A 26,625-nucleotide genomic window follows, 5' to 3' on the forward strand; every position below is an offset into this window, starting at 1 on the left:
GGGCGGGGTGTGTGGCACTGTGACTGGGCCCCCAGCAAACAAACAAACTTCTTGGTGAGTTCCCCCCCCAGAAAAAAAACTAACAACAATAACAATAATAATGTCCACCTGGACATTATTCTGCCCATGCCTTTGAACCTGCTTTTGCAGGTTGGTGACATGTGTGGACTCCTCTTAGAAACCACACTTTCTGTGTCTGTGTGTTGCGGAAACTAGCTACAGCTGCAAACATGGAGGCTCGGTTTATTTCTGTGGCTTAGCAGCTACCAATGGTCCTGTTAGCATGCCTTTGCCCATGCCCTGGGCATACTGACTGGGATAAAGCCCCCTTGGACTGAGCGGGGTTTTCCTTCCCTACGGACGCATTCAGGACTGGGCTATGGTTGTATCAAGTTCGTGATGCTACTGGATTAGTAAAGGGAGAATTCCTGCATTTCAGGAATTTCCATGCCCTTCCCGCTCTGCAATTCTATGATTCTTTGAGAAAGAGGACTTGGGGGGTAAAGACTGAAGACGGTCCCTGACGAGGGAGGTGCCAGCTGCCTTCAGGAAGGAAGTGGGAGGCACAGCCCAGGGTGGTGGGGTGCCTGGGGTTCACCCTCCGAAACGTGGGCTCAGGGAGGGCTCAGTGGGTGAAGCCAAAGGATTGTTCTCACCGAGGGTGAATCCGCGCTCGCTCCCCTCCACGTACAGACGGATCGACTTGCTCTTGGTCAACTGGGGCAAGGTGGGGTGTTGCGCCCGGCAAGTGTAGGTCCCGGCTTGCTCCCGGTCCACCTTGGAAAGCGTCAAGTCGCTGGAGACCACAACCCAGTCGGCTCCCTGCAAGAGGGGGTGCAGGGAAGGGGGGGGGAAACCCCGTTAAAATTATGAGCACTTTTTTAAAGATCCAAGCCTCCAGCCATTTGCAAACTCAGCACTGAACTAGGCATGGCAAGAGAAGCAGATGCTAAACAGTAAAAACCTAAATCCTAGTCGCCTGCAATAGGTTTATAAAGTTATTCCATTTAAACAAAACAACAACAAACAGAAAGATTAACTTGGTTATCAGTTATTGCAGTATCTTTACATTCGTTGACACACACCCTTTAACAACACTGGGAACACCTGAGTCAAATACTGCCTGCACTCATCCCCCGCCCCCTCTTCCGCAATTAAATTTCTAGAAATTAGTGTGTGTTTTTTACATTGAGGGTGTGTGTAATAGTTATAGGGGCTGGGGTATCCCTGAGGAGCCAGGCGTCCTAGTAGAACGGGGGCAGAGAATGACGACATAGAAGTTTGAGTTGCAGCCAATGCTAGTCCTACTCAGAGTAGACCCACTGAAAACAATGGATGTGACTAACTTTAGGCCCAGCCTGAGTAGGATTTAACTGAGACAGCCCTTTTGTCTTTCTAAGAAGGAGCGTATCCTTCCCCTTCAGCTCCCCTCAGCACAAAATGTCTGCTTACTGGACTCGCCCCCCCCCCAATCGCAAAGTGAGGGGGGAAATGTTGGCCGAGCACATTTGGGGATCCATCTTCGAATCCCCAAATATGTACGACCCACACTTTTCTCCTCACCTTGTGATTTTGGGGGGTGAGTCCTGTTAACGAAGAGCAGGACAGCCTGTTATGACGATGAGCTAAACACGGGCTTCCTGGATCTGTGTTTTACCTCACAACGCTAACATGGGCACAAGGCCAAGGGGGAGCTGAGGTGGCTACGAAGGAGCAAAATTCACAGGTGGAAAGCCACTGTGTTTGGACAAGAAGCCGGTTTCACCTTGAAATGCTCTCCCCTGCGTTCGCACAATGGCTTTAATAGCACTCTCCATCGTCATGTCGAACTATGTGCAAATAAGGCGAGGGCGGAAAAAGACAATGGACTTGGGTTTTTGACAAACATTGCCTCAGCAGCAGTGAATGATGGTGTGTGTGTGGGGGGGTGCAGATTCCAGGAAATGCCCTGTTTGTGAAGAAAAGGGGCAAACATTTGACGTATGTGTTGGAGAGTTGGGGCTGGGGGGGGGGGTCCCTTCCTTCCCTGTGGTGCGAAAATCTCATTGGACTGCCTTGGAATGAAAGAGCAGGTAGGTTCTTCAAAGCCCAGAGGGGTCAGGATATTGCAAGCCCACTTTTAGTGGGGGGAAACGACTCCTTTCTCCAGGGTTGCTAAGTAGCCACACTGTTTGCCTAGGACAAAACCCAACAACCTGAACAACCTTTTATTATATATATATAAAATGTGTGTGTGTGCGCGTGCGTGCGTGCGTGTGTATATTTTAAAACTATATTCTCCAATAGAAGGGGTAGGTGTGCCATTTCAGCTGCCTCCCTTTTCAGGATTAGTTCTAGTGTAGCTCTGAGTCCTAATCAAGCATTTTAAGGGGACATGCGAGGGCTTAAACCCAGGAGGGGGACATGTGTCCTTGCACATGCTTCATGCATCCGTTTCTCCCTGTTCTTTCTGGACAGGTCTGGCTGCATCCACCCCCCCCCATCATACTTTTAAAACACATGGATCCCTCTCAGAGAATCCTGGGAACCGTAGTTCACTCAAGGTGGTGGGAACTGTAGCTCTGGGAAGGGGGGCAAACTACGCCTTCTCATGATTCCTTGGGGGAAGCTACGTGCTTTAAAGGCCTGGGTGCAAAAGCAGCTTCTGACAGGCTGACCATCCTTATGAGGCGCTTTCCTAGGCATGAGGCACGGCCACGTATATGTGTGCAGCTGGCAATTGCCCTCCCCCACGCAGAAATCGTAATTGCCAGCCTTTAATCTTGAAAAAAAAAAGTTTACAGCATTTGCAAAACCTGAGATATGAGGCAAAATATTCAGGCGCTTTTCTCCCCAGTTTTTGGGTGAGAAACTAGCTTGCTCCCAACATTCAGTGTTTTACTTTGGCCTCCGCTGGAAAAATCCCCCATAAACACCCATGGGTTGGGGGTGGAGTTGGTGCACCCCACATGTGCCCAGGCACTCCCCTCCCCTACATTAAGCCCCCACCCTGCCCCAACCACATATTCTTGGCTAGGCCTCCTCTTGGATCCCAATAGGAGCAGCCAAGGGTTGAAAGGGCCACAGAGTTGTAGAGCTGAGGGTAATCTAGCCCGCCCACCCCAATGCAGGAATCTCAACGCGCAGTTGCCCATCCAATCTGAAACCATACCGGAGCCTGCTTAGCTTAGCAAAGGTGCTGGCAGCTTCGCCACCGCGCCGCTCTCCACCTGGCAACCAGCCCTGTGCTATTTTTCTTACGTGTTGCAACATGTATTTTATAACATAATTAACTGGTCTGCGGGCCGCTGGGCCTTGGCAGAGATAGATTCCCTGGCCCTGCTCTAAAGATCTAAAGGTCTTCTCACCTCTCGGGTCCATTCGTAGAGTGGGGGCTTTGAAGCACCTGCAGAGCACCGAAGGTGCAAGTCGCTGCCTTCAAGCATCGTGACAGAATCTCCTACTGTCCCACACCAGGTGTTTGTACGAGCAAGGAGGATGCTGTGCAGGTCTGGAGCAAGAGAGAGGTTATAATAATAATAGTAATAGTAATAGTAATAGTAATAGTAATAGTAATAGTAATCATCATCATCACCATCATCATCATAATGCCACCCCTGGGTTTTTGTCACCTAGATCCTATTGCTGCTGTGTAAACAAGTAACCTGCATTGATTGATTGGTTTAAACCGTTAAACATTTTTTAAAAGTTAATATATGTTGTGGTCTTTGAATGAAGGGTAGAACACAGATTTAACAAAATGAATAAACATTCAACAAAATAAATAACAAATATCAGGGCTAATATTGACACATTATTGATATTTTATATTTGTTGTTGTTGTTGTTGTTAATATTCCATAATCACAATTTCAAAGCATTTGCTATAAATATCTCCAGCCTGACCGGATTCAAGCAACTTTTATATGAAGGCATAAACTTAGGAATTCCAAGCCTGGTTAACCATTTAAATCTTTTGTTTTTCCCTAGCAAAATAATATGAGCAGAAGGAGAGGCTTAAGCAGATGTGCCTGCCTTTCTTTCTTTCTTTCTTTCTTTCTTTCTTTCTTTCTTTCTTTCTTTCTTTCTTTCTCCCTTCTCTCTCTCTCTCTCTCCTTCCTTTCTTGATGTTTTTAGTAGGTGGTGCTGTGGGTTAAACCACAGAGCCTTGGACTTGCCGATCAGAAGGTTGGCGGTTTGAATCCTTTTGACGGGGTGAGCTCCTGTTGCTCGGTCCCTGCTCCTGCCAACCTAGCAGTTTGAAAGTACGTCAAAGTGCAAGTAGATAAATAGGTACCACTCCGGCAGGAAGGTAAACGGCGTTTCCGTGTGCTGCTCTGGTTCACCAGAAGCGGCTTAGTCATGCTGGCCACATGACCCGGAAGCTGTACGCCGGCTCACTCGGCCAATAAAGCGAGATGAGTGCCGCAACCCCAGAGTCGGCCACGACTGGACCTAATGGTCAGGGGTCCCTTTACCTTTTTTAACCCCTTCTTTACTGAGTTTTAGGTGCAAGTTATGCAAAATGAGAGTTTGTGCTGATTGAGCTTTGCTGATAGAATCTACGTATAAAAACTCTGTATATGCCAACGTGGCATTAAACAAACAAACAAACAAACACTACCAGGGCAGCAGCATACAACAAAAGAAAAAGAGTACAAAGTAATCATGAAAGTGAGTAGCTAAATCAAAATGCTATAAAACAGTTGTGTACGGTAGGTTTTAGGTCCACTATAACTTCCTATGACTCCTGCCCAGTTCAATCCTTCGAATTTCTCTTTAGCAAGGGTGCTGCTAATGAAGCCTTGCAAAACTACATTTCCCAGGATTCCCTGGGAAGAAGGTGATGCTTGTTTGTTGTTGTTGTTTTAAAAAAGTCTGCTGCAGGGATACGCTCCAGAGAGATGTTTTAGATTGTGAGAGACAACTTTTAAAAGGCTTCCCCATTCCATTAAGAGCTGCGACGGCCCATGCAGAAAATCCCTGAAGGTTTGATCTTCAGTATGTGCTGTCATTTGATGACAGGTCATGCGTGCCCGGAAATACAGAACGTGGGTAATGAGCCGCTGCCTTTACTGTTCCGTTGGGACCAAAGTTTGTAGAATTTGCAATCCCGCACACATATGCACCAGTCCGTGGTTAAATCAATCAGGCACAGAGCACCAGCACAGACTCTCGCTGTGGCACAAGGGTTTCGCAGTAAGCCAAAGTTCGGGAACCTGTGGCACTCCAGATGTGGTTGGGCTCATCACCTCTCATCATCACTGACCACACCAGATGGGGCTGATTTTATTCAGAGAGGATTTCCGTACCACTTAATCATCAAAAGCTCTTCAGTGGTTTGCATAAAACATGCAGGAGGATTGCCAATAAAAACCAGATATTTAAAAACAAGCTGGCTTAATTCATTTCTGTATTTAAGATCAGCAGTTTTAAAAATATGCACGGTTGAAATAAAATCAGCGTATTAAAATACACACCAAATCTACATGTCTGGAGGCGCTCGATTCAGCGGCTTAGTCATGCAGGTGCCAAAAGCAGCCCAATGAAGTCACCTGCCCGATATCAATGGGCAGGGAGTCCCAAAGTGACACCACACTGAGGGATCAGCTCCTTGCAAGTGCAGAACATCATGTGGCACTTGTAAATGTGTCAGTTCCACAGATCAAAGTAGTTGAGTGGGCTTTATACCGGGGGCAAGTAATCTGATGGGGGATTGGAGTTCAGCAATACTGGTCCAACTTGCACCAGCTACCAATTAGTTTCCAGGCAAAATCCAAGTGCTGGTTCTGACCTATAAAGCCTTAAACGGCTCAGGACTGCAATACCCCAAGGACCACCTCTCTCCATATGAACCTACCCGGACCCAGAGATCACCCTCTGAGGCCCTTCTTCGTGTGCCTCTTCCTCGAGAAGTCCAGAGGGTGGCACCACGAGAATGGGCCTTTTCTGTGGTGGCACCCCATTTGTGGAGTGCTCTTCCCAGGGAGGCTGAGACGGGTGCCTTCATAATACACTTTTAGGCGCCAGGCAAAAGTGTTCCTCTTCAGCCAGGCCTTGGGCTGATTGACATCTAATGCCCCTTTAAAATGTGTTGTTTTCATTGTCATTTTTATGATGTATTTTATGTTTTTTTATATTGCGGTTTTATGTTTTGAACTGCCCTGAGATCCACAGGTATAGGGCGGTATACAAATTTAATAAGCAATAACAAAATAATAACAACAACATCTGTGATGATGGAGGAGGAGGAGGAGGAGGAGGAGGAGGAGGAGGAGGAGGAGGAGGAGGAGAAGAAGAAGAAGAAGAAGAAGAAGAAGAAGAAGAAGAAGAAGAGGAAGAAGAAGAAGAAGAAGAAAAGTTTTGAAATATTTTATGGGCTCAGGATGCTGTCAAAAGAGGGCTGATCATTTCCTGTGTCCTGAGGAGAGTGCAGGTGGCGTTCATATTCTAAATGTGTGTTGACAAGTTGCATGTGCTCAGGATAAGTTAGAAAGCACTCTGTTGGTGCTCAGGAGTGCTCTTCTTTATTACTCTTCCATAAAGAAAGGCCATGGCCACAGCTGGGGTGTGTGTGGCTAAGGGAGCGAGGGCAGGGCTGGCATCAACAGTCCCTGCAAGAGGTTACACTCCTGCCAGTTACCTACAAATTGCCAAAGGCCAGTTGCAAGGGCAGCCCCGCTAATCCTCCCCACCTGCTATTTCTCCATCACCCACTAGGAGCCAGAGGAAGGAAGAAACTTTCTCACGTACATTCCATCTGCAGGTCCAGCTCATTGGAGACAGAGGCATTGTTGGTGCCATTGGAGCCAGCGCAGCGGTAAGGTCCAGCGTGCCAAGATTTCAGTCCACTGATGGCAAGTTGGAGGCGGCCGTCGTCGTAGCTGACACTGACGTCGTAAAACCAGCAGCGCATCTCGCTGGCTTTGTCGAGGGAGATCCAGGAGTGGAGCCACTGCAACAGGGAGAGGAATGCCTCGCATTAGTCAACGCCCTTTGCAAGATGGCGCTACCCGAAATGCCAACTGGCGGTGGCACAGGTCCCCTTCTGAGCACCACGCCACTCAAGCCACACCGACATGGGCTTCAATGCACTCTGGGGCCATTCAGTGAACGTTAAGGCATTTTGGTTGGAGACCTGACCATTGTTAAGCGTTGTGTTTGGAGTCTAGGGTGGCACACGGCAATCGGAGCAGCTGCACCGCGGTTGAGCGAGGAAGCAAAGGGAGCCAAAAATAAGGTTCCTTTAGTTGGCCTTTAGTTGTCAGGAGCTTGTCCTACACTCGAGCAGGAGCCTGGCAGAGACACATGCCCAACTGGCATGTTCTCTCCCTCCTGGTCGATCGTTCGGGAGCTTCAAAAGCTTTCTTCAGCCTGAACATCCCAGCGACCGATGCCAACAGACAACGGCACACTTAGGGATCCGCAGAGTCTTTGCAGCTTGCGTAACAGACCTCAGCAACTCAGCATTTTGGCTAATCTACTTTATTTACATATAAACACACGGAGCACTGCAACATGGCTCCCTCTCTCTCTAGCATCAGACAGCAAAGAGAAAAAGAACAAAGGACTATAGTCCCACTTCACGGAACACAGTAACACAAACATCCTGTCTCCGTCACTTCCCACTCTGTGGAGTCAAAACATACACCGTCATGTGATAGACAATAATCCCATGACTGCAATCACAGAGCAGGAATTCTAACAGTGTTCCTGCCATGTATGTCGAGTCTGTGGCCTTCTAGATCATGTTAGACTCCAGCTCCCATCAGCCCCAGCCAGCATTGCCAACAGGCAGTCAGGAAATAAGAGAGTTGTCATCCCACAGCATCTAGAGCAGTGTTCCCCAACCTTGGATCTCCAGCTGTTTTTGGACTACAACTCCCATCATCCCTTGCTAACAAGACCAGTGGTCAGGAATGATGGGAATTGCAGTCCGAAAACAGCTGGAGACCCAAGGTTGGGGAACACTGATCTAGAGGACCAAAAGCTCCCAATCCCTGCTCTAATTGCTGCCTTCTTGACTCCCAGCAGCTGCAGGAGAATGGTTCTACATCCTAGAAACAGTGCCCCCTAGTGGCCACTTGGTGGCCTTGATTATTGTTTTCCCCAGACACTCCCTAATCCTGAGCTGTGGCCTCCCCATTTCTCCCATCTCCCAATCCTGCTTAGAGCAGCCTCCCATTCCCTCTCCAGTCAACAAAACACCTGTCATAAAATACCTCCTCCAGAACTCTTCATTCAAGTCTACATGTGAGCAGCTTGGGTTTAGCAAAGCCTTTCTTTAAAGACCTTTCCTCCTCATGAACAGCATGTTCACACAACAAACCTGTTTCACTATAGGGGCTGCGAACCAAGAGACCTGAGTGGGCTGGGTAGAGGAGAACCGTCGTTCAAAGAGCAGCATGGATTCTGGGACAAGTGATTACCAGCCGCACTGCAAATGTACAATTTCTCAAGTTCAGTGAGGGATGTTGCTACAACGAAACTGGGTCCAGACCAATTCTGAAATATACTTGTCCATGCTATCACATGGTTCTTATCCTACCAAATCCTTACTAGTAAGGCTGCCCACACCACACATTCAAACCACAACCCCTCAAAAAACACCACCACCAAAATCCCGGGAACTGTAGTTTGGTAAGGGTGCAGCACCACCAGGGGTAAACTATTGTTCTCGGGAATCTTTGCAGGGATGGGAAACGTGCTTCAAATGTATAGTGTGTGCTCAGCCTAAGTTACCAATCTCTGTCCTTAGCTTGTTCTTGCCTGAGTCAGAGATGGGGCAGCTGTCACATTTGGGGCAATCCTTTGGGGTTGGGGGTAGAGTAGACATTGGCAGACGGTAGGGCTGGAGCCTAATGTGGGCTGGAGCCCAGTGTAGGTGACATCAGAGCAGAAGATCCATCCCTTTGTCTCGCTTCCTTTCTGTCGCCCTTTTCTCTCTCTATCTCTCTGCCATTCCCCACCCCCAATTTACATTCTACCCACCACATGAAGTTAGGCTGAGAGTTACCTGAAACTTGCCCACCTGAGGCCTAGCAAAAGGGTCCTGCCCACATAAGAACCACCAAACTGTAGAATTGGAAGGGACCTCGAGGGTCTACTCCATCCCCCTGCATTGCAGGAATATTTTGTCCTGCATGGGGCTCAAACCCACAACTCAGAGATGAAGAGTCCCCTGCTCTACCGACTGAGCTATCTAGGATGTTGCCTTTTATACTGGTCTTGCCGCGGTTGTGCCCCAAAGAATCCTGGGAATTTTAGCATGGTGAAGTAGTACTGAGGATTATCAGGTCAGGATCATTATCCCTGCATTGCAGGGGGTTGGACTAGATGACCCATGGGACCCCTTCCAACTCTACGCTTCTAGGATAGCTAATACAACCCCACTCCCAGATTCCCTGAGAAAAAGGCCTGGCTGTTACAAAGTCCAAAAGTGGGGGTGTTGCAGAATGGAGTTCTGCTGCTCAGGAGCCTGTCTGCTACATTCCAGTATTATAATTTCTTTTTCTCTATCTCCAGCCGCAAGTGAGTCAGCATTCGGCAGCCGCAGCACAGAGCATGCTCAGCTTCCCTTGCGCTGCCCTGGGATTTCCCCATCTCCTGCCCTAGGCTTTTTCAAAACAACAACGTTCCACTTCTGCAAACCTTGCAGCCACTCGTCCTACTTGCATCGCTCCTCCGCTGTGCGTGGATGGGGCCCACTTTGGACGCTGAAAAGCAACAGCACCCACACCTGAACTTAGGAAACAACTTTGGATGCCCCTCTGGGTGCTGCCCATTGTACTATTTGCCACCAAGTGTTCCGCAACTGCAGCACAGCGCCCCCTGTTGAGCAAGCCACCCATCTCCCTCCTCGCTGCTTTGTCTTGCAATTACACCTGTAAGTTTATTCTGACCTTGCTGTATTTCTGGAAAGTGAATCCGCTCATCTCCTCTCCTTCATTGCCCAGGCACTCCAGAGTCACGTTCCCGCCCTCAAGGACAGGACCCTCCTGGTCGCTGCGAAGGACGATGGAGACCTCTGGAATTATAAAAGAGGGGATGGCATGAGACAGAGGCCGCCACCCACACTCTTGAGCCAAGGGTCCCCCAAGCTCGTTGGCTAGATCATCTCCAGCACCCACTTCTTATTTCTCATCTTCTACTTTTTTATTTTTTTAAAAAAGTATACGGCCCTACCCCATAGGTCTCAGGGTGGTTTACAACACAAAATTACAAAACAAAACAAAATACATGTCAAAAATAAGAACGGAAACAAACCAATAGTCCTCTGTTCCACACAGCACATTTAAAAGGGCATCAGACGTCAATCAGCCACAGGCTGGGTTGAAGAGGAACATTTTCGCCTGGTGCCTAAATGTGTATAATGAAGGCACCAGGCAAACCACCCCGGGGAGAGCATTTCATAAACGGGGAGCCACTGCAGAAAAGGCCCTTACTTGTGTTGACACTCTCCGGACCTTTCGTGGATAAGGCACATGAAGAATTATGTTATGTAATCCTTGTACATTTTGGGATGGCGAATCTAAGCCTAGCCTTCCCCCAAAGAATCCTGGGAACAGTAGTTGATTGTGGGTCTGTGAGGGTATCCTAAAGACTTTCAGTCCCTGCAACAAACTACAGTTCCCAAGTTCCTTTGAGGTGGGGGAGCATAAGAGTGATTTAAATGTATGGTGTGGACTTCCTTCTGTATCATCCTTCCTGCTCTCTTAAGGTGGGAAGGAGAGGCTTTTCCTGCTGTCTCACCCAGGGCCGTAGTGCGTCTGGATACAAGGGGTGAGAGGGAGATTATGGAACTCCTTGCCCCATGAAGTTTGGTCGGCTCCTTTCTTGGTTTCTTTGTTGCTAAAGGTCATTTTTCATTCTATTTTTGTTCTACACTGGAAACCTTTTTGTGTCCTTCATTTTGGTTGGGGAGGGATTATGGGTTTGTTCTGGTCTTTATTACGTGCTTTTGTATTTCTGTGCTTTGAGCCACCCTGAGATGTTTGGCTGAAGGGTGGTGTACAAATTTAAAATCATCATTATCATCATTATGATGAAACTATCATTTAAATGTATTGAGCAGCCTCAGTTGGTGATTTTCTGCTTGTTTTTCTGCTTAGGTTTTTAACTGTCAACACTTTGCCCCTAATAAACTTCACGCTTGAGCAGTGGCGTAGCGTTGGGGGTGCAGGGGGGGCCGGGCGCACCGGGCGCAACATCTGGGGGTTAGGGTTAGGGGGCGCAAATCCATGGGTTAGGGGGCGCAAATCCACGGGTTAGGGGGCGCAAATTACTTGCCTTGCCCCGGGTGCTGACAACCCATGCTACGCCACTGCGCTTGAGATATATACTGAAACTGAAACCTTTAAATGTCTTAAGCAGCCTTGATTGGTGCTTTCAGTTAGGAAGGAAAATGTTTATTTATATATATGCAAACATTTCTACACCTTTGTGTCCCTTTCGCCAAACCATATCTTTATTATTTATTTATTGCATTTCTGTCCCACTCTCTTTCTCAAAGGAGCTCACAGTGGCATACATGTTTCTCCCCGTTCTCCTCTAATGTCCACAACAACCCTGTGAGGTAGGTTAGCCTGAGAGGCAGCTAGTGCCTGACCCAAGGACGCCCAGTGAGCTCCATGGCCAGGTGGGCATTTGAATACCTGGTCTCTCTCAAATCCTAGCTCGACACTCTAACCACTGCACCACACTGCCTCCTAATCTTACTGATTGCGGAGGCTCAACCTCAGAACTTGTCCCATAGGCCCTTGACACAACTCTGGGGGCAAAACAAGCATGCACAGAGCACCTTCTGTTAAAAGATGTGGTCACAGCTTGCGGCTAAGAAGGCATTTTGAAAGCAAAAGGTTGCAGGTATCTCAAAAGTCGGGCAGTGAGAGAAGAAGACCCCTGTAGAAACTGTGGACAGTTGCTGCTGCTAGTCAGCATGAATAATACTGAGACAGACAGACAGATGGCCTGACTCTGCAAACACTTCCTAGATCTGTTCTCCAAGAACCCAAAGCCAGCCCACACATGTCTACAAGCACCCAGGCAGGCCTGAGACCGAAAATCTCTTTCAGTAATATTTAGCATTTGCATCCAGTTGTAGTCTTTACAACAATCCTGCAAGAAAGGTGACCTCCAAATTTCTAGAGAGGGTGGCTACAGTAGGTGGGACAGACTGGCTTGTCAAACGCAGTCAAAAGAGTTTATGGGTATATAAATAATACAACAATAATACTTATTATTAAGATTCAAGTGGACCTTTCTGAGTTGTAACACAATCTGCATACACACCACACCTCTAAAACACACTCAAAGGACATTTCCCCTGCCTGCCACCACAACAAAATCCTGGGAATGGTAGTTTGCACCTTACAGAACTACAATTCCCAGCACCCTTAACAAATGACGTTTCCCAGGGTTCTTCAGGGGGAATAGCGCTTTGAATGTGCTTTAAAGGTATGCTGTGTGTGTTAAGTCTCCTGGCCACTACACCGGAGATTTCCAAACTGTGCGTCGTGACGCATTAGTGTGTCGGCTGCAGTGTGTAGGTGACCATACAGCTGGCTCAACAAAACACTTCTTGTTCATCTTCTCGCCATCCTTTCATTAATTACAAACTCTGTTTTTGATGCTGATTCTGGGGTGGACTGGCTCTTCCCTTGCCTCTCAAGATCTCCCAGCCCAACTGGTCTTACCACACAGAAGCAGAACTAAAGCTTCGTGAGAGTGGGAAAGAAGATTGCCAGCTCTTTCTCACAAGGCCTTCGGCAACAATGTGAAATGCAGAAATCGAGCCAGAAAAGCTTCCAGGCGCTCGCTACTTCCATGCTGGATTTGGTTACCCACCGGCAAATTCAGGTTGTACAACTTAAAATGAGATTAGCGCTCTTGTGCAACAAGTCCAGTTTCCCAAATCTGCAGTGTGGAAAAACACTTGCAGAGCGAATGCTCAAGTAACAGGAAGCAATCAAAAGGTTTTGCCTGCAAAATGTCAAGCTGCTACATATGTGTCCATCTCACTCAGCGCTGCCCACTCTGACTGGCAGCAGCTCTCTGGGGTCTGAGGCAAACATGTACAACCCATCAACTGCTCTCTGGTCCTTTTAAATGGGAGATTCCGGGGATTAACACACACACCCGACCTTCTGCATGCCAAGCACCCGCCCTACCACCCTGGCCTCCCAAAACAAAGGGGCAGGAGGAACACGGGGCAGTTTTAAAAGGTAGGCCAGCGAAGTGAATTCCGCACCGGCTCCTTGTTTTCGAGAGTGTTGTGCCATTCGACTCACCTGCCTGGCTGGTGCGCAGGGTCACAGCCAGGCCAGCCGCCACCAGCCAGAAGAGCTTCTGTTGAAACTGCGCCATCATCGCCCTGCTGCCTGCCTGCCTTCTGTTTTGGGTAATGAGAAAGTTCCCTCCTCCGTTTCCTGGTTCGCCCTTAGAGAAAAAAGAAGCGAGAAAGCCACCGCGTTAGCAGCCTCGCACCCGCGCGTGGGAAACCGGCCGTGCTTAACAGAAGAAGGAAGTGGGGCGCTCTGGCTGCGACCCCGAAACAAACCGTCTCCCCAACCTCTGCTTCCCCTGCGCACCAACCTTTCTCTTCCTCTCTCTCTCTCTCTCTCTCTGTGTCTCTCCCCCCACGAGACCGAGAGGCGTCTCTGTACTTGTTTGCCCGCGCCAAAGGGGTGGGGGAAGAAGTTAATAACAAACTAAACCGGAGCGGCCAGTTGAGGAACTGAAGACGCAGCTCCGTCGACGCGCGCACACAGAGAGCCGTCGGGGTGTATAGAAGTTCAAGCACGAAAGGCACAAAGAAAGTGCGACGGGAAAGGAGGCGGGGGGGGGCAAGGGGCGGGGATGAGGTAGAGAAGGCAGCCGGGAAGTGAAAGGTAGCGGGGCAGGGCGCCCTGCGTCTCTCTCTGCCCCAGCACCAACTCACCCGCCGGCGGAGTTGGTCTGCTGGCGCGTCTCTAACCGAAGGCGCAATTCTAAATTCTAAGTTCTTGCAGACGCGGGGGAAGATAGTCGCGCCACCGCAAAGGCGGCTGCGGTGGGTGAAAGTTCCCTCTCCTACTCTGCGGCCAACCGCAACTTTCGCAGCCGGCCGACAGGAGAAGGAGCTGAATCTTAGGGTCAGGCATGATGGGTCTGAGAATTTGGGGAGCCCCACACGCGCGCGCACACACCAGGAGAGTCCGATGGTGCCAGCCGTAACCAGATCGGGCGGCTGTTCTCCGCATGGGAAATTACGGAGTGGTGGGGGTACGACGCAAAGTCTACTTCTTGTAACTGCAGGCTGTTATTTTTTTTGCAGTCTATAATAATTCCCCTGATGGGCTGGGCCTGTTGGAGATGGGGTGGGAGGACACGTTTCGGAACCGAACCCTCGTAACAAATTGCTTTGTTTGCCCGTTTAACTTTCGCAGACGCAGCGTTCGCATAGCAGAGCAAGCAGATAGGCCCGGAATGCCCTCCTCCAGGAAACGGCAGGGGGTCTGATTATGACAGCCCCTCTCAAGAAAACTGGGCAAAGAGCGGTGAGATAAACAGAGCAGAGTAAATTTGCGTGGTGGGGGGCAGAATCTGTGATCGTATCTCAAGGCTTGAGATGTTGAGATATTGGCAGGAGTCAGACCCCTGAAGCGATGTGAAGATCGGGTTTCTCCACCTGGGGAATTTCCACTTGGACCTTTGGCCTCGCTTGCCGCAGGGAAGCTGCTGAAGTTTTTGCGCAACCTGACTCTTCGTGCACGCACATCACACAAAGGTTTTCCCCTCAAGTGTTTCTTTGCTTTGGGGAACAAAGTCCGCAGCTGTGCAGAAATGAAAGTAAAACTGGCCCCAGCCTCGCACAACAAAAACTTTCAGAGCCGACATTTCCTTCCCAATCTTTACAGGACTCTTGCATTTTTGCCAGCAGCCGGACATTGGTGCGATTTTTTTTCTCATACTGAACACTGGACGAGCCAAAACAGTCTTCAGGGGAACGAACGATTTTTCTTTCTTTTTTTAAGCATTAGGTACTGTACAGATGCCGTGTGTTTCACATGTTCATTTTACAGAAATGCGTTCCCCTCCATCATTAGCGCAACAAGGGAGTCGTGTTCTAGAAAGTAATGTAAGCCCATTGCGACCGAAAAGTCAGAAATGGGCTGTGCTTCTGTATTAAACGGAGAGCTCCCCTGATTCTCAGCAGAGTGGTATTGCTGGTACAGTCTGGTCCCTAGTGTCTCTATAGTTAAAGTCCTCTATTGGGGTGGGGAACGTTTTGCAGCCCAAGGGCCATATTCTCTTCTGGGGAACCTTTCCAGGGCCACATGGCAACGGTGGGCAGGTCCAGAGACAAAAGAGGAGCGGGTGCACATTTTCCCTTCGTACAGTAGACTTAATTTCTACACAAGCTCGCACACCTTTCTCCTTCAAGAGGCACTATCACAGTTCAAGGACACATTCCAGACAGACAAATAGACCCAAGGGGTGAAGCAGGCCAGTGAGGGGTGGGGTCTGGTGGGGAGAAGGGATGTGAGTCATGTGACCTGCAAAGAGTCCTGAGCAAGTCCGGACCAATATATTTTGGCACCTGATGTGAACCACAAAATGCTTCACCTCCTCCCGACAAGGGAAGGAGGGAAGATCAAGGGGATAATGAAGGAACAAGGGGATAATGAAGATCTGCATTGAGATCTTCTGCCCCCGTGGATCACCTTGCCTCATAAGTGGGCCCTGGTCCCGAGAGCCAAATAGAGAGGCCTGGACCCCAGGCATGACGTTTTTCACCCCTGATCTAGACCTGCGTCACTGAAAGGTTCAATTCAGACTCTTCAGTGCCCAAAGGATTGTCCCATTGCGAGTCCTAGAGGAAAAGCAGCTTTCTGTGGTGGACAGAGGCATTATGGAAACAGGCAAAGCTGTGCTAGCTTAGGAACATTAAGAAATGTAATTTATGTTTCAAAGATACAGTATTGCCCCGATCCTGGACAGCCATGCTGGCTAGAACTGATGGGAGTTGGAGTTGTAACAGCATCCGAAGGTCCACAGCTTCCCTCCATTCCTAATTCAAGGACTGTTTTGTCCCCAGATGAGGTGATGGCTGGTGGCTGGGATGGGGATGGGTCTGTTTATGGTTCTTACCAACAACAGTCATTTGGCATTCCCATGTTCAGAGGCCGTGTACCACTGAATTAGCTTAACTGGGTGCAAAAGGAGACAGGACTTTGGCACTTTGAGTAGCTGCATAGTAGAGGAAACTTCAGCAGGTTTAAGCATGCACAGCAAGCTCTCCCTTCTGAAATCCCCTCTTCATCACAACTATTCAGGGCACAGGAACTCTCTCCCCTTTTGCACCCAGCCGCTCTAGGTGGGATGCAAACTTTGAGCAAGCCAGGAATCCAAGTCACTTCACTCTGTGCCCGAAAAGGTAAATAATTATAATTATTATTTATTTGCACCCCGCCCATCTGGCTGGGTTTCCCCAGCCACTCTGGGCGGCTTCCAACAAAGATAAAAAATACACTAAAATGTCACACATTAAAAACTTCCCTAAACAGGGCTGCCTTCAGGTGTCTTCTAAATGTCAGGTAGTTGTTTATCTCTTTGACATCTGATGGGAGGGCGTTCCACAGGGCGGGCGCCGCTACTGAGAAGGCCCTCTGCCTGGTTCCCTGTAGCTTTGCTTCTCACAGTGGGGGAACCGCCAGAAGGCCCTCGGAGCTGGACCTCAGTGTCCAGGCAGAACGATGGGGGTGGAGACGCTCCTTCAGGTATACTGGGCCGAGGCCGTTTAGGGCTTTAAAGGTCAACACCAACACTTTGAATTGTGCTCGGAAACATACTGGGAGCCAATGTAGGTCTTTCAAGACCGGTGTTATGTGGTCTCGGCAGCCGCCCCCAGTCACCAGTCTAGCTGCCGCAACCCTCACAGTTCCCCCCTGCATAGCACATTGTGGGTGAAATGGTTCTGGCATGTGTACATAGATACACAAATGAACCCCCACCGGTGTAAACCACCCATCCCTTCTTGGGAGGAGAAGGCTTGTACATAGGGAGCTGCATTATACCGAGTTACACCAGTATGGTATAATTCTTAGAATCATAGAATCATAGAGTTGGAAGAGACCACAAGGGCCACCGAGTCCAACCCCCTGCCAAGCAGGAAACACCATCAGAGCACTCCTGACATATGGTTGTCAAGCCTCTGCTTAAAGACCTCCAAAGTAGGAGACTCCACCACACTCCTTGGCAGCAAATTCCACTGTCGAACAGCTCTTACTGTCAGGAAGTTCTTCCTAATGTTTAGGTGGAATCTTCTTTCTTGTAGTTTGGATCCATTGCTCCGTGTCCGCTTCTCTGGAGCAGCAGAAAACAACCTTTCTCCCTCCTCTATGTGACATCCTTTTATATATTTGAACATCGCTATCATATCACCCCTTAACCTCCTCTTCTCCAGGCTAAACATGCCCAGCTCCCTTAGCTGTTCCTCATAAGGCATTGTTTCCAGGCCTTTGACCATTTTGGTTGCCCTCCTCTGGACACGTTCCAGTTTGTCAGTGTCCTTCTTGAACTGTGGTGCCCAGAACTGGACACAGTACTCCAGGTGAGGTCTGACCAGAGCAGAATACAGTGGCACTATTACTTCCCTTGATCTAGATGCTATACTCCAATTGATGCAGCCCAGAATTGCATTGGCTTTTTTAACTGCCGCGTCACACTGTTGGCTCATGTCAAGTTTGTGGTCAACCAAGACTCCTAGATCCTTTTCACATGTACTGCTCTCAAGCCAGGTGTCACCCATCTTGTATTTGTGCCTCTCATTTTTTTTGCCCAAGTGCAATACTTTACATTTCTCCCTGTTAAAATTCATCTTGTTTGTTTTGGCCCAGTTCTCTAATCTGTCAAGGTCGTTTTGAAGTGTGATCCTGTCCTCTGGGGTGTTAGCCACCCCTCCCAGTTTGGTGCCATCTGCAAATTTGATCAGGATGCCCTTGAGTCCATCATCCAAGTCGTTGATAAAGATGTTGAATAAGACCGGGCCCAAGACAGAACCCTGTGGCACCCCACTAGTCACTCTTCTCCAGGATGAAGAGGAACCATTGATGAGCACCCTTTGGGTTCGGTCAGTCAGCCAGTTACAAATCCACTGAGTGGTAGCATAGTCAAGACCGCATTTTACCAGCTTCTTTACAATAATATCATGGGGCACCTTGTCAAATGCCTTGCTGAAATCAAGGTAGGCTACATCCACTGCGTTCCCTTCATCTACCAGGCTTGTAATTCTGTCAAAAAACGAGATCAGGTTAGTCTGGCATGACTTATTTTTCAGAAATCCATGCTGACTATTGGTGATCACAGCATTCCTTTCTAGGTGCTCACAGACTGTTTGCTTAATGATCTGCTCCAGAATCTTCCCTGGTATTGATGTCAGACTGACTGGGCGGTAATTATTTGGGTCCTCTCTTTCCCCCTTTTTGAAAATAGGGACAACATTTGCCCTCCTCCAGTCTGCCGGGACTTCGCCTGTTCTCCAGGAATTCTCAAAGATGACTGCCAGTGGTTCTGAGATCACATCTGCCAGTTCTTTTAATACTCTTGGATGCAGTTCATCTGGCCCTGGAGACTTGAATACATCTAAACTAGCCAAGTATTCTTGTACTATCTCCTTAGTTATTCTGGGCTGTGTTTCCTCTGCTGAATCATTTGCTCCAAATTCTTCAGGTCGGGCATTGTTTTCTTTATCGGAGAAGACTGAGGCAAAGAAGGCATTGAGGAGTTCAGCCCTTTCTGTGTCCCCTGTTTGCATTTCACCATCTTCTCCTCTGAGTGACCTCACTGTTTCTCTGTTCTTCCTTTTGCTACGAACATACCCATAAAAGCCTTTTTTGTTGCTTTTAACCTCTCTAGCAAGCCTGAGTTCATTCTGTGCTTTAGCTTTTCTGACTTTGTGTCTACACGTGCTGGCTATTTGTTTGAATTCCTCTTTGGTGGTTTCCCCCCTTTTCAATTTTTTGTACACATCCTTTTTTAATCTTAACTCAGTTAAAAGTTCTTTAGATAGCCACCCTGGCTTCTTTAGGCACCTTCCATGTTTCCGTCTCGTTGGTATTGCCTGAAGTTGTGCTTTTACTATCTCCCTCTTAACAAACTCCCAGCCATCATGAACTCTCTTTCCTTTTAGTATTACTGTCCATGGGATCTCACCCAGCACTTCCCTAAGTTTTATGAAGTCGGCTTTCTAAAAGTCAAGAAATTGAGTCCTAGTATGCTTGGCTGCTCCTTTCTGCTGTATAGTAAACTTCAGAAGAGCATGATCACTCACGCCTAATGATCCTTCCACTTCTACCCCACTAACCAGGTCATCAACATTGGTTAGGACCAGATCTAAAATGGCTGTTCCTCTTGTTGCTTCTCCCACTTTCTGGACAATGAAGTTGTCTGCAAGGCCAGTGAGGAATCTGTTTGACCTTATGCTCTTGGCTGAGTTTGACATCCAACAAATATCCGGGTAATTGAAGTCCCCCATTAGTACTATCTCCCTTCCTTTTGCATGCTTGGCCATCTGTTCCAGGAAGGCATCATCTATGTCCTCCGTTTGGCTTGGGGATCTATAGTAAACTCCCACAGTGAGGTCACTGTTATTCTTCTCTCCCTTAATTTTGACCCAAATGCTCTCACTTTGGCTTTGAGGTTCTAAATCTTGGATCTCTTCACAGGTATACACATCCCTGACATATAACGCCACTCCTCCTCCTTTCTTGTCTGGTCTGTTTCTCTGAAATAGATTGTATCCCTCCATTATTACATTCCAATCGTGGGACTTATCCCACCAGGTTTCAGTGATGCCTATTCTGTCATATTTAGTTTGCTGTACCAAGAGCTCAAGCTCATCTTGTTTATTTCCCATGCTTTGCGCATTACTGTACAGACATTGAAGTCCATTAATCATTCCCCCGTGTCTCTTATTTAAGGATTTTTTCCTCCCACCACTAGGTCTGCGTGCTGTTTGCTCCATTTGGTCTATGACATTTGGATGATCATCTTCATCAATTGATAGACTCCTACCTTCTGGAGCACTGTCTCCCTCCCCCACATTAGTCAGTTTAAAGCCCTCCTGATGAGGTTTCTGAGATTTTAGCAAAAACATTCCTCCCAACCGTTGTGAGGTGCAGCCCATCGCTTGCCAGAAGTCCATCTTCAAGAAACTGCAGTCCGTGATCTAAGAATCCAAACCGTTCCTGTTTACACCATTTGCGAAGCCAGCTGTTCACTTCCACTATTTTTCACTCTCTCCCTGGGCCACGTCGTTCAACTGGGAGGACAGATGAGATGACAATTTGTGCATTTAATTGCTTCAATTTCCTGCCCAGAGCCTCGTAGTCTCTTTTGATCTTCTGGAGGCTATTGCTTGCAGTGTCATTGGTTCCCACATGAACCAAGAGGAAGGGGTATTTGTTAGTGGGTTTTATGATTCCTTGCAGTCGTTCAGTTACATCTTGGATCTTAGCCCCGGGGAGACAGCACACTTCCCGAGACATCTTGTCAGGCCCACAGATTACTGCTTCTGTTCCCCTCAGTAGGGAATCCCCTATCACCACTACACGCCTCCTCTTAGGTTTGGTCGGGGTTCTTCCGTGGGCTGTCCGTTCCAAGGTCGCCTGCACATTCCCTGAGGACTGACTTTGCTGCTCGTCTTCATATACCTGATCGACTGTAATGAGGGAGAGATCCTCAAATGGAGTCTGCTCTTCCGTCTTCCATGCTAGGGGAGAGGACCTCAAAGTGATTGTGTATTTCTAAACAATCAGAGCGAACCCTGGGCCTCCTACTTCTTTGAGTCACGTTTCTCCATATATCTGGCTCCTGTGTTGGTGAACTAGCCTCCTTCTCAGGGGAGTCCCCTGTCTCCTCCTTGGTGGAGACGGTGTGCTCTGTTGCTTCCAAGAAGAGCTCCAGCTCTCTAATTCTTTGGAGCGTAGCTACACGTTCCTCCAGTTGCTGGACTTTGTCTTCTAAGAGGGCAATCAACATGCAATTGCTGCAGGTAAAGCTGCCCGCAACCTTTGGCAAGATGGCAAACATTGCGCAGGAACCGCAGGCGACTGCAGCTGTTCCCTCCCCCTCCATCTTGAGAACGTGTCGTTGGGGGTGGCTACAGCGGTCCTCCATCATAAAAAGCGTGAAGACGGACAAATAACTCCCCCCCAAAAAAACCTAGGTCTCCCCCAACAAACGTTTGAGACTAGTTCCCCTAAATCTTGTCTACACCAGTGTACACTAAATGTTGTCTACACCAGTGGGGAGAACCTGCAGCCCTCTGGATATTGTTGGACTACAATTCCCCTCAGGTAGCATGGCCAACGGTCGGGGTGATGGGAGTTGTAGTCAGGCAACCTCAGGAGGGTTGTAGGTTCCTCATTCCTGGTCTACACTGACTGGCTGGGATTTCAGGCAAGGATCTTTCCCGGTTCTACCTGGAGCTGTCGGAGATTGAACCGTGGAACCTGCCTGCGACAGATCTACAGCCCTTCTCCTAGTAGCAGCCAGGGTGACCAGATACAAAAGCGGACAACGCTCCTGCACCTGTAGCAGCTGTGCAGAAGGTTTGCCACCTGCCCACCCTGCTAACTAGTCACTCCCCTCTATGGCTCTTGATGGAGATTCACATTTACCTGCATCATGCCAGGCCAGGTGCAGACCAGGAAAGGGGCTCTGAGGCAGGAGGGGGGGCGGGTCTAGAGAGAAGAGAGAGTGGCAAAAGCAAGGAACCCAACAAGCAAAAGGAACCAATCTTGGCTGGAGCAGCCAGATACGAATCGAGATGGTCTCCTGCGCCTGCAATAACTGCGTTGTCACTTGTCATGCAGAAGGGGCAAGTTGTTCATGTTAGAAGAGGGAATTTGAGCAGGTGTAGCTTGTCATGCAAGACAAGCTGGCGCTCTGTCATCTTTTGCATCTGGTACCCTACACTGAATACTAATAAGAGAAGACTGTTGCCATCAAGCCCTGGCTGTGGGCTTTCTGGAGTTATCTGGTTGGCTACCCTGGGAAGGAGATTGCTGTGTTATATAGGGATAGTCAGTGTGGTACCCTCAAAAATGTTGTCAGCCTCCAGCACCCATCAGTCAACATGGCCAGTGGTCTGGGATGAGAATTAAAGTCCAGCAACATGTGGAGGGCATGAAATCGGCTACTCCTGCTGTATTAGATATAATAGTGGGGGCCATTCACACCAAAAGATGAAAGCGCTATGGTACCACTTTACAAGGTCATGGTGTCCCCCAAAGAATTTTGGGAGCTGTAGTCTGTTAAGGGTGTTGAGGGTTGTTAGGCCCTGTTCCCCTCACAGATATATCATTCTCAGAGTTGTTTTCAACTAATCCCTTTTCACAGGGAACTCTGGGAATTGTTGCTCTGTGAGGGGAACAGGGGTCTCCTAACAGCTCTCTCCGCACCTTTAGCAAACCTGGAATTCTTCCAAACCCTCCAAGTGTCCTTATTTTCTAAGATTTACAGAAGCCGTCCCGGTTTCTGATTTCATCTCAGAAGGTCCTGCTTTTCCTTAGGACGTCCCTATTTTCATTGGAGAAATGCTGGAGCTTATGTTCTTCCCTCTACAATTCTTTGCTGGAAGCCATGACTATTTAAAGTGGTAGCATAGGGCTTTCAGTGTATGGAGTGAACATGGCCTTGGTCTTATCTAGAAGGGCTCATTTTCATGAGCAGCAAAATACAAGCAGGCTGGCATTTGAAAACCAAGCAGCCAGCTGGAAACTTTGGGCTCCTTTCACACAGGAGGCTCCTGTAGATTCTCAGTGTTCAGGGTTCAGTGAGACTTACTCCCAGGTAATGCGTGTATGGGGGTTGCAGCCTTCAGGGGTTACTCAGGTACCGTATTTTTTGCACCATAACACTCACTTTTTTCCTCCTAGAAAGTAAGGGGAAATGTCTGTGTGTGTTATGGAGGGAATGCCTACGGGTGGCGGGGGGGGGGATCTGCTGCAGTCGTGAGCAGAGGATCCATGGTTCCCCTTCCTTCCCTCCTCCGTGGTTACAAAGCATGGATCCACATGGATCCTCAGGATTTTTGCATTGGGCTACTCCAAACTCACTGTCAGATCACATGTCTGTGGCCACAGCATGAACCACAAAAATCATATATCCACTATTTCGTTTAGAATATTTTTTTTCTTGTTTTCCTCCTCTAAAAACTACGTGCGTGTTATGGTCTGGTGCGTGTTATAGAGCGGAAAATACGGTAATTCACTCCTGAACTGGGTAAATATATGGCTGCTCACTCACTGGACATGAGACCAAACCTTTGCTTTTTATTTCACTCTTACAGTGTGGATATAAGTGGACTTAAAGTGAGTTAAGGTCTGTAGGTCACACAGTTAATAGTATATATATGACCCTAGTTTTAAGAAGGATTGGATTGGGTGCCAACCATTTTGGGCTAAGAGCAGTGCGAGAAATTTTGGGGTGCGGAGATACATGTATCTCCCCATACCTTCCAAAATTTCTCCAATGAAAATTGGGACATCCTATTTAACAACAACAACAACATTTATACCCCACCCATCTGGCCCAACCGCTCTGGGTGGTTTCCAACATATATTAAAAAACATAATAAAATATTAAACATTCAGAAACTTCCCTTTACAGGGCTGCCTTCAAATGTCTTCTAAAAGGTGTATAGTTACTTATCTCCTTGGCTCAAGTGGGGGGAGGGGTTGCATGACTCCAAACCCTCCAACATTTCTCTGATGAAAATAGAGATGTCCTAAAGAAAAGCAGGACATTCTGGGATAAAATCAGAAAACGGGACAGCTTCTGTAAATCCAGGACTGTCCCTGGAAAATAGGGACACCTGGGGGGGTCTGTATGACCCTCTCCCTGAGATCATGAGAGTTTCGTTGCTGCGATTACCAGCCTACCACCACTGAAACTTCCTTCCATTTATTTCAAGTATTATAAAGTACACAGTAACTTGGTTGTTGCTATAACCTTGAGAATAACCACGTGGGAACTGCATTTGTCCTAGCCAGGCTAGATAAGGCACAAATGTATTAAATTCTCCTTCGAAATAACAGTAAGAACTTTATACCATTATCTGTGCAAAGTCAACTAAGCCAAGAAAACTGTGGGAAGCTTTCCAGGATAGAGAGACAGAGACAGAGGAGGAAGAGATAACACAAGGCACTTACTCCAGCTGGACCCTTTACCTAGGAAGCCTTCCGTTTATTTGTTTAGTTATTTGTTTAAGCTATTTTTATTCCCGCCCTGTGACACAAGAAAAGCTAATCAGAGCGGCCGACAAATCCAAAGGTTCCTGTGTCATCTGTCGACGCAGCAATGATGAATTAAATAAAATCATGAGCATTAGCAGGGATCAACCAACATGGACTAGCGGAAGCAGCCCTGTTAATGTATTGGGCCACTGGTTGGTGACAAGGGACTGTTTTGTATTTATATATCATTTCAAATATTTATAGCCCATTTCCCATTTCAAGCTAACATTCCCAAAGCGGCTCACGCTAAAAACACAGAACAATCACTGTAAGGCAACATAATAAATAACATTATCATCATAAAAAAAGAGCACGAGACAATCACCATAACAATAGATTTAGAAGCTTAAAAGAGAAATCATAAAAACGACAGAAGCAGCATAACAATGAGACACCCCAGATAAAACAGTGATTACAGGAATGCGATATGAATATCCCATCAGGTCCCTGCTCTGAAAATCCGTGTTCTGCCAATATGCCCAAATGGAAGCACCCTAACTTAGCACCTAAACCTTAAGAAAGTGGGTGTAAGGGTGGGTCTACTTGGGGAGGCCATTCTAGCAAATGGCGTGGGAGGTATTGCGGGGGTGGGGTGGGGCGGAGACTCTTTTCTGAGGTATCTGTTCTGGGATGCTCACTCTCGGAGTCATTTTTCAAAACTGGGCTTGCAATATGTCTTTTTGTTTATCTTGTTTATGAAAGTATCACCCTCTCGTAAGACATCAGGGAGGTGTACTGCAAAGAGAAAACTTAAAAAACAATACCAAAAGATCGTTAAAATGAAATAAAACTTTTGAACAACTGCATAGACCTGTGGGCATTTTTTTTTTAAAAAAAAAAGCCTTCAAGAGACACCTGAAAGTCAAAAGCAAGGATGCCCGCTGAATCTCTGCTGGAAAAGTACGGGAATGGAGAAACTTAAATGTCCGACTTCTGGCTGAGGCAAGCTGGGCCTCTGCAAGATTGGGGTAGCCTTATTGCTGTTGTTGTTTACATTTGTTGTTTTTGCAAAAAAGAAAATATCAAAGCAACTTAACAAGATAAAATATGATATTGTTGCTATGATGATGATTACTAATACTTTTATGCCTTCTCACACACTCTTCACCAGGAGATCCTAGGGCAGGTTACAACAATTTGACAACAACAGTACAGTGATTAGAAAACAGAGCATTAAAAGGTTTAAAACATCCGACAATCGAGATATTAGGGTGGGTCCAAATCTATATAGCTCAGACGTCAACAGCCAGGGCAAATATTTGCATATTTAGCATTCAACAAAAACTACAATGGTACCTCGGGTTACAGATGCTCCAGGTTACGGACCTGGCTAACCCAGAAATAGTACCTCAGGTTAAAAACTTTGCTTCAGGATGAGAACAGAAATCGTACCGTGGTGGTGCAGCGGCAGCGGGAAGCCCCATTAGCTAAAGTGGTACTTCAGGTTAAGAACAGTTTCAGGTTAAGAACGGACCTCCAGAACGAATTAAGTTCTTAACCCGAGGTACCACTGTACATAACTAAGGTGGCAGATTCACCTTTGTGGGGAGGGAATTCTGCAGCTGAGGGGCTACCACAAAAAAAGCCCTTTCCTGGGCCTGCCACCCCCTGAACTTCTGAGGGCAGCAAAACTGTCCAGGGACCCTCACCTCTGACAATCATAACACCGAAGAGTGTCTGTAGAGAAAGAGGCTGTTTTTCAAGTATTTGGGGCTGATGTCGGTTTTTTTAGGGCCTCAGACATGAATATGGGCACCTTTATAGTAAAACAGCGGTGGTCATAGGCCTGTGTGAGGTGTTTTCCTCTGCTCTGAGCTATTAGAGTCAACACTGCAAGAGGTGAGCCGCAACATCCGTTTCAGAGTGGTTTTGTGCCATGAGAATTCTTGTGTTTGTGCACACTATAAGGAAATAACCACTCAGGATATCCCCTGGCTACCCACAAACAGCAAGAAGGAAACTGACCGCTTAAGAGGGAAAGGAGAAGCTGGGTCCATCCATCACCACCTTCACATGGAGGGACTGGTTTGTTGTACCCCAAGTGGGCTGGGCAGCTGCTGGTTCCGTCCTTTCCTTAGAAAACTATGAGTCCCAATGACATCACAGAGCAGGGTGGGCGGGGCAAAGGCTGGTTGGGTTGGATGCTGAAGCACTGGCTCAGGAAGTCTTTGGTGTCACGGGGACCCTCATACCCACCAACATTTCTGCAATGAAAACAGGGACATCCTACACTGGACTTGTACATTGACTGCTTCCGCCACAGAATCCAAACAGATGTGACCAGAAAACACCATCGCTTACAACAAAATCTAAACTATGCTGAAAGGAGAGATTTCCTGTAAGACCTATTACAGTCGTTAAGAGTC

General features: G+C 47.8%; 1 protein-coding gene across 4 annotated transcripts in view; it reads right to left on the reverse strand.

The window, feature by feature from the left end:
* The window catches only part of LOC308590476 (basal cell adhesion molecule-like), a 31,395-nt gene extending 5,047 nt beyond the window's left edge, over positions 1-26,348 (reverse strand). Inside the window, exons 1-6 of one of the 4 annotated variants that reach the window (XM_081200566.1) lie at positions 26,225-26,348; positions 13,268-13,415; positions 9,881-10,005; positions 6,732-6,933; positions 3,348-3,490; positions 657-822 (exon numbers count right to left, since the gene is read on the reverse strand). In XM_081200566.1, the coding sequence (XP_081056692.1) occupies positions 657-822; positions 3,348-3,490; positions 6,732-6,933; positions 9,881-10,005; positions 13,268-13,346 (715 nt within the window). In that variant the 5' untranslated portion in view covers positions 13,347-13,415; positions 26,225-26,348. Of the gene's footprint in view, positions 1-656; positions 823-3,347; positions 3,491-6,731; positions 6,934-9,880; positions 10,006-13,267; positions 13,416-13,571; positions 13,766-14,164; positions 14,234-26,224 lie in introns of those variants that run through there. The other 3 variants (XM_081200565.1, XM_081200568.1, XM_081200567.1) reach the window with 3 other exon arrangements.
* Between the last annotated feature and the right edge of the window lie 277 nt (positions 26,349-26,625).

Source organism: Podarcis bocagei, assembly GCF_964188305.1.
Source record: "Podarcis bocagei genome assembly, chromosome: 7".
NCBI classification, from domain to species: domain Eukaryota; kingdom Metazoa; phylum Chordata; class Lepidosauria; order Squamata; family Lacertidae; genus Podarcis; species Podarcis bocagei.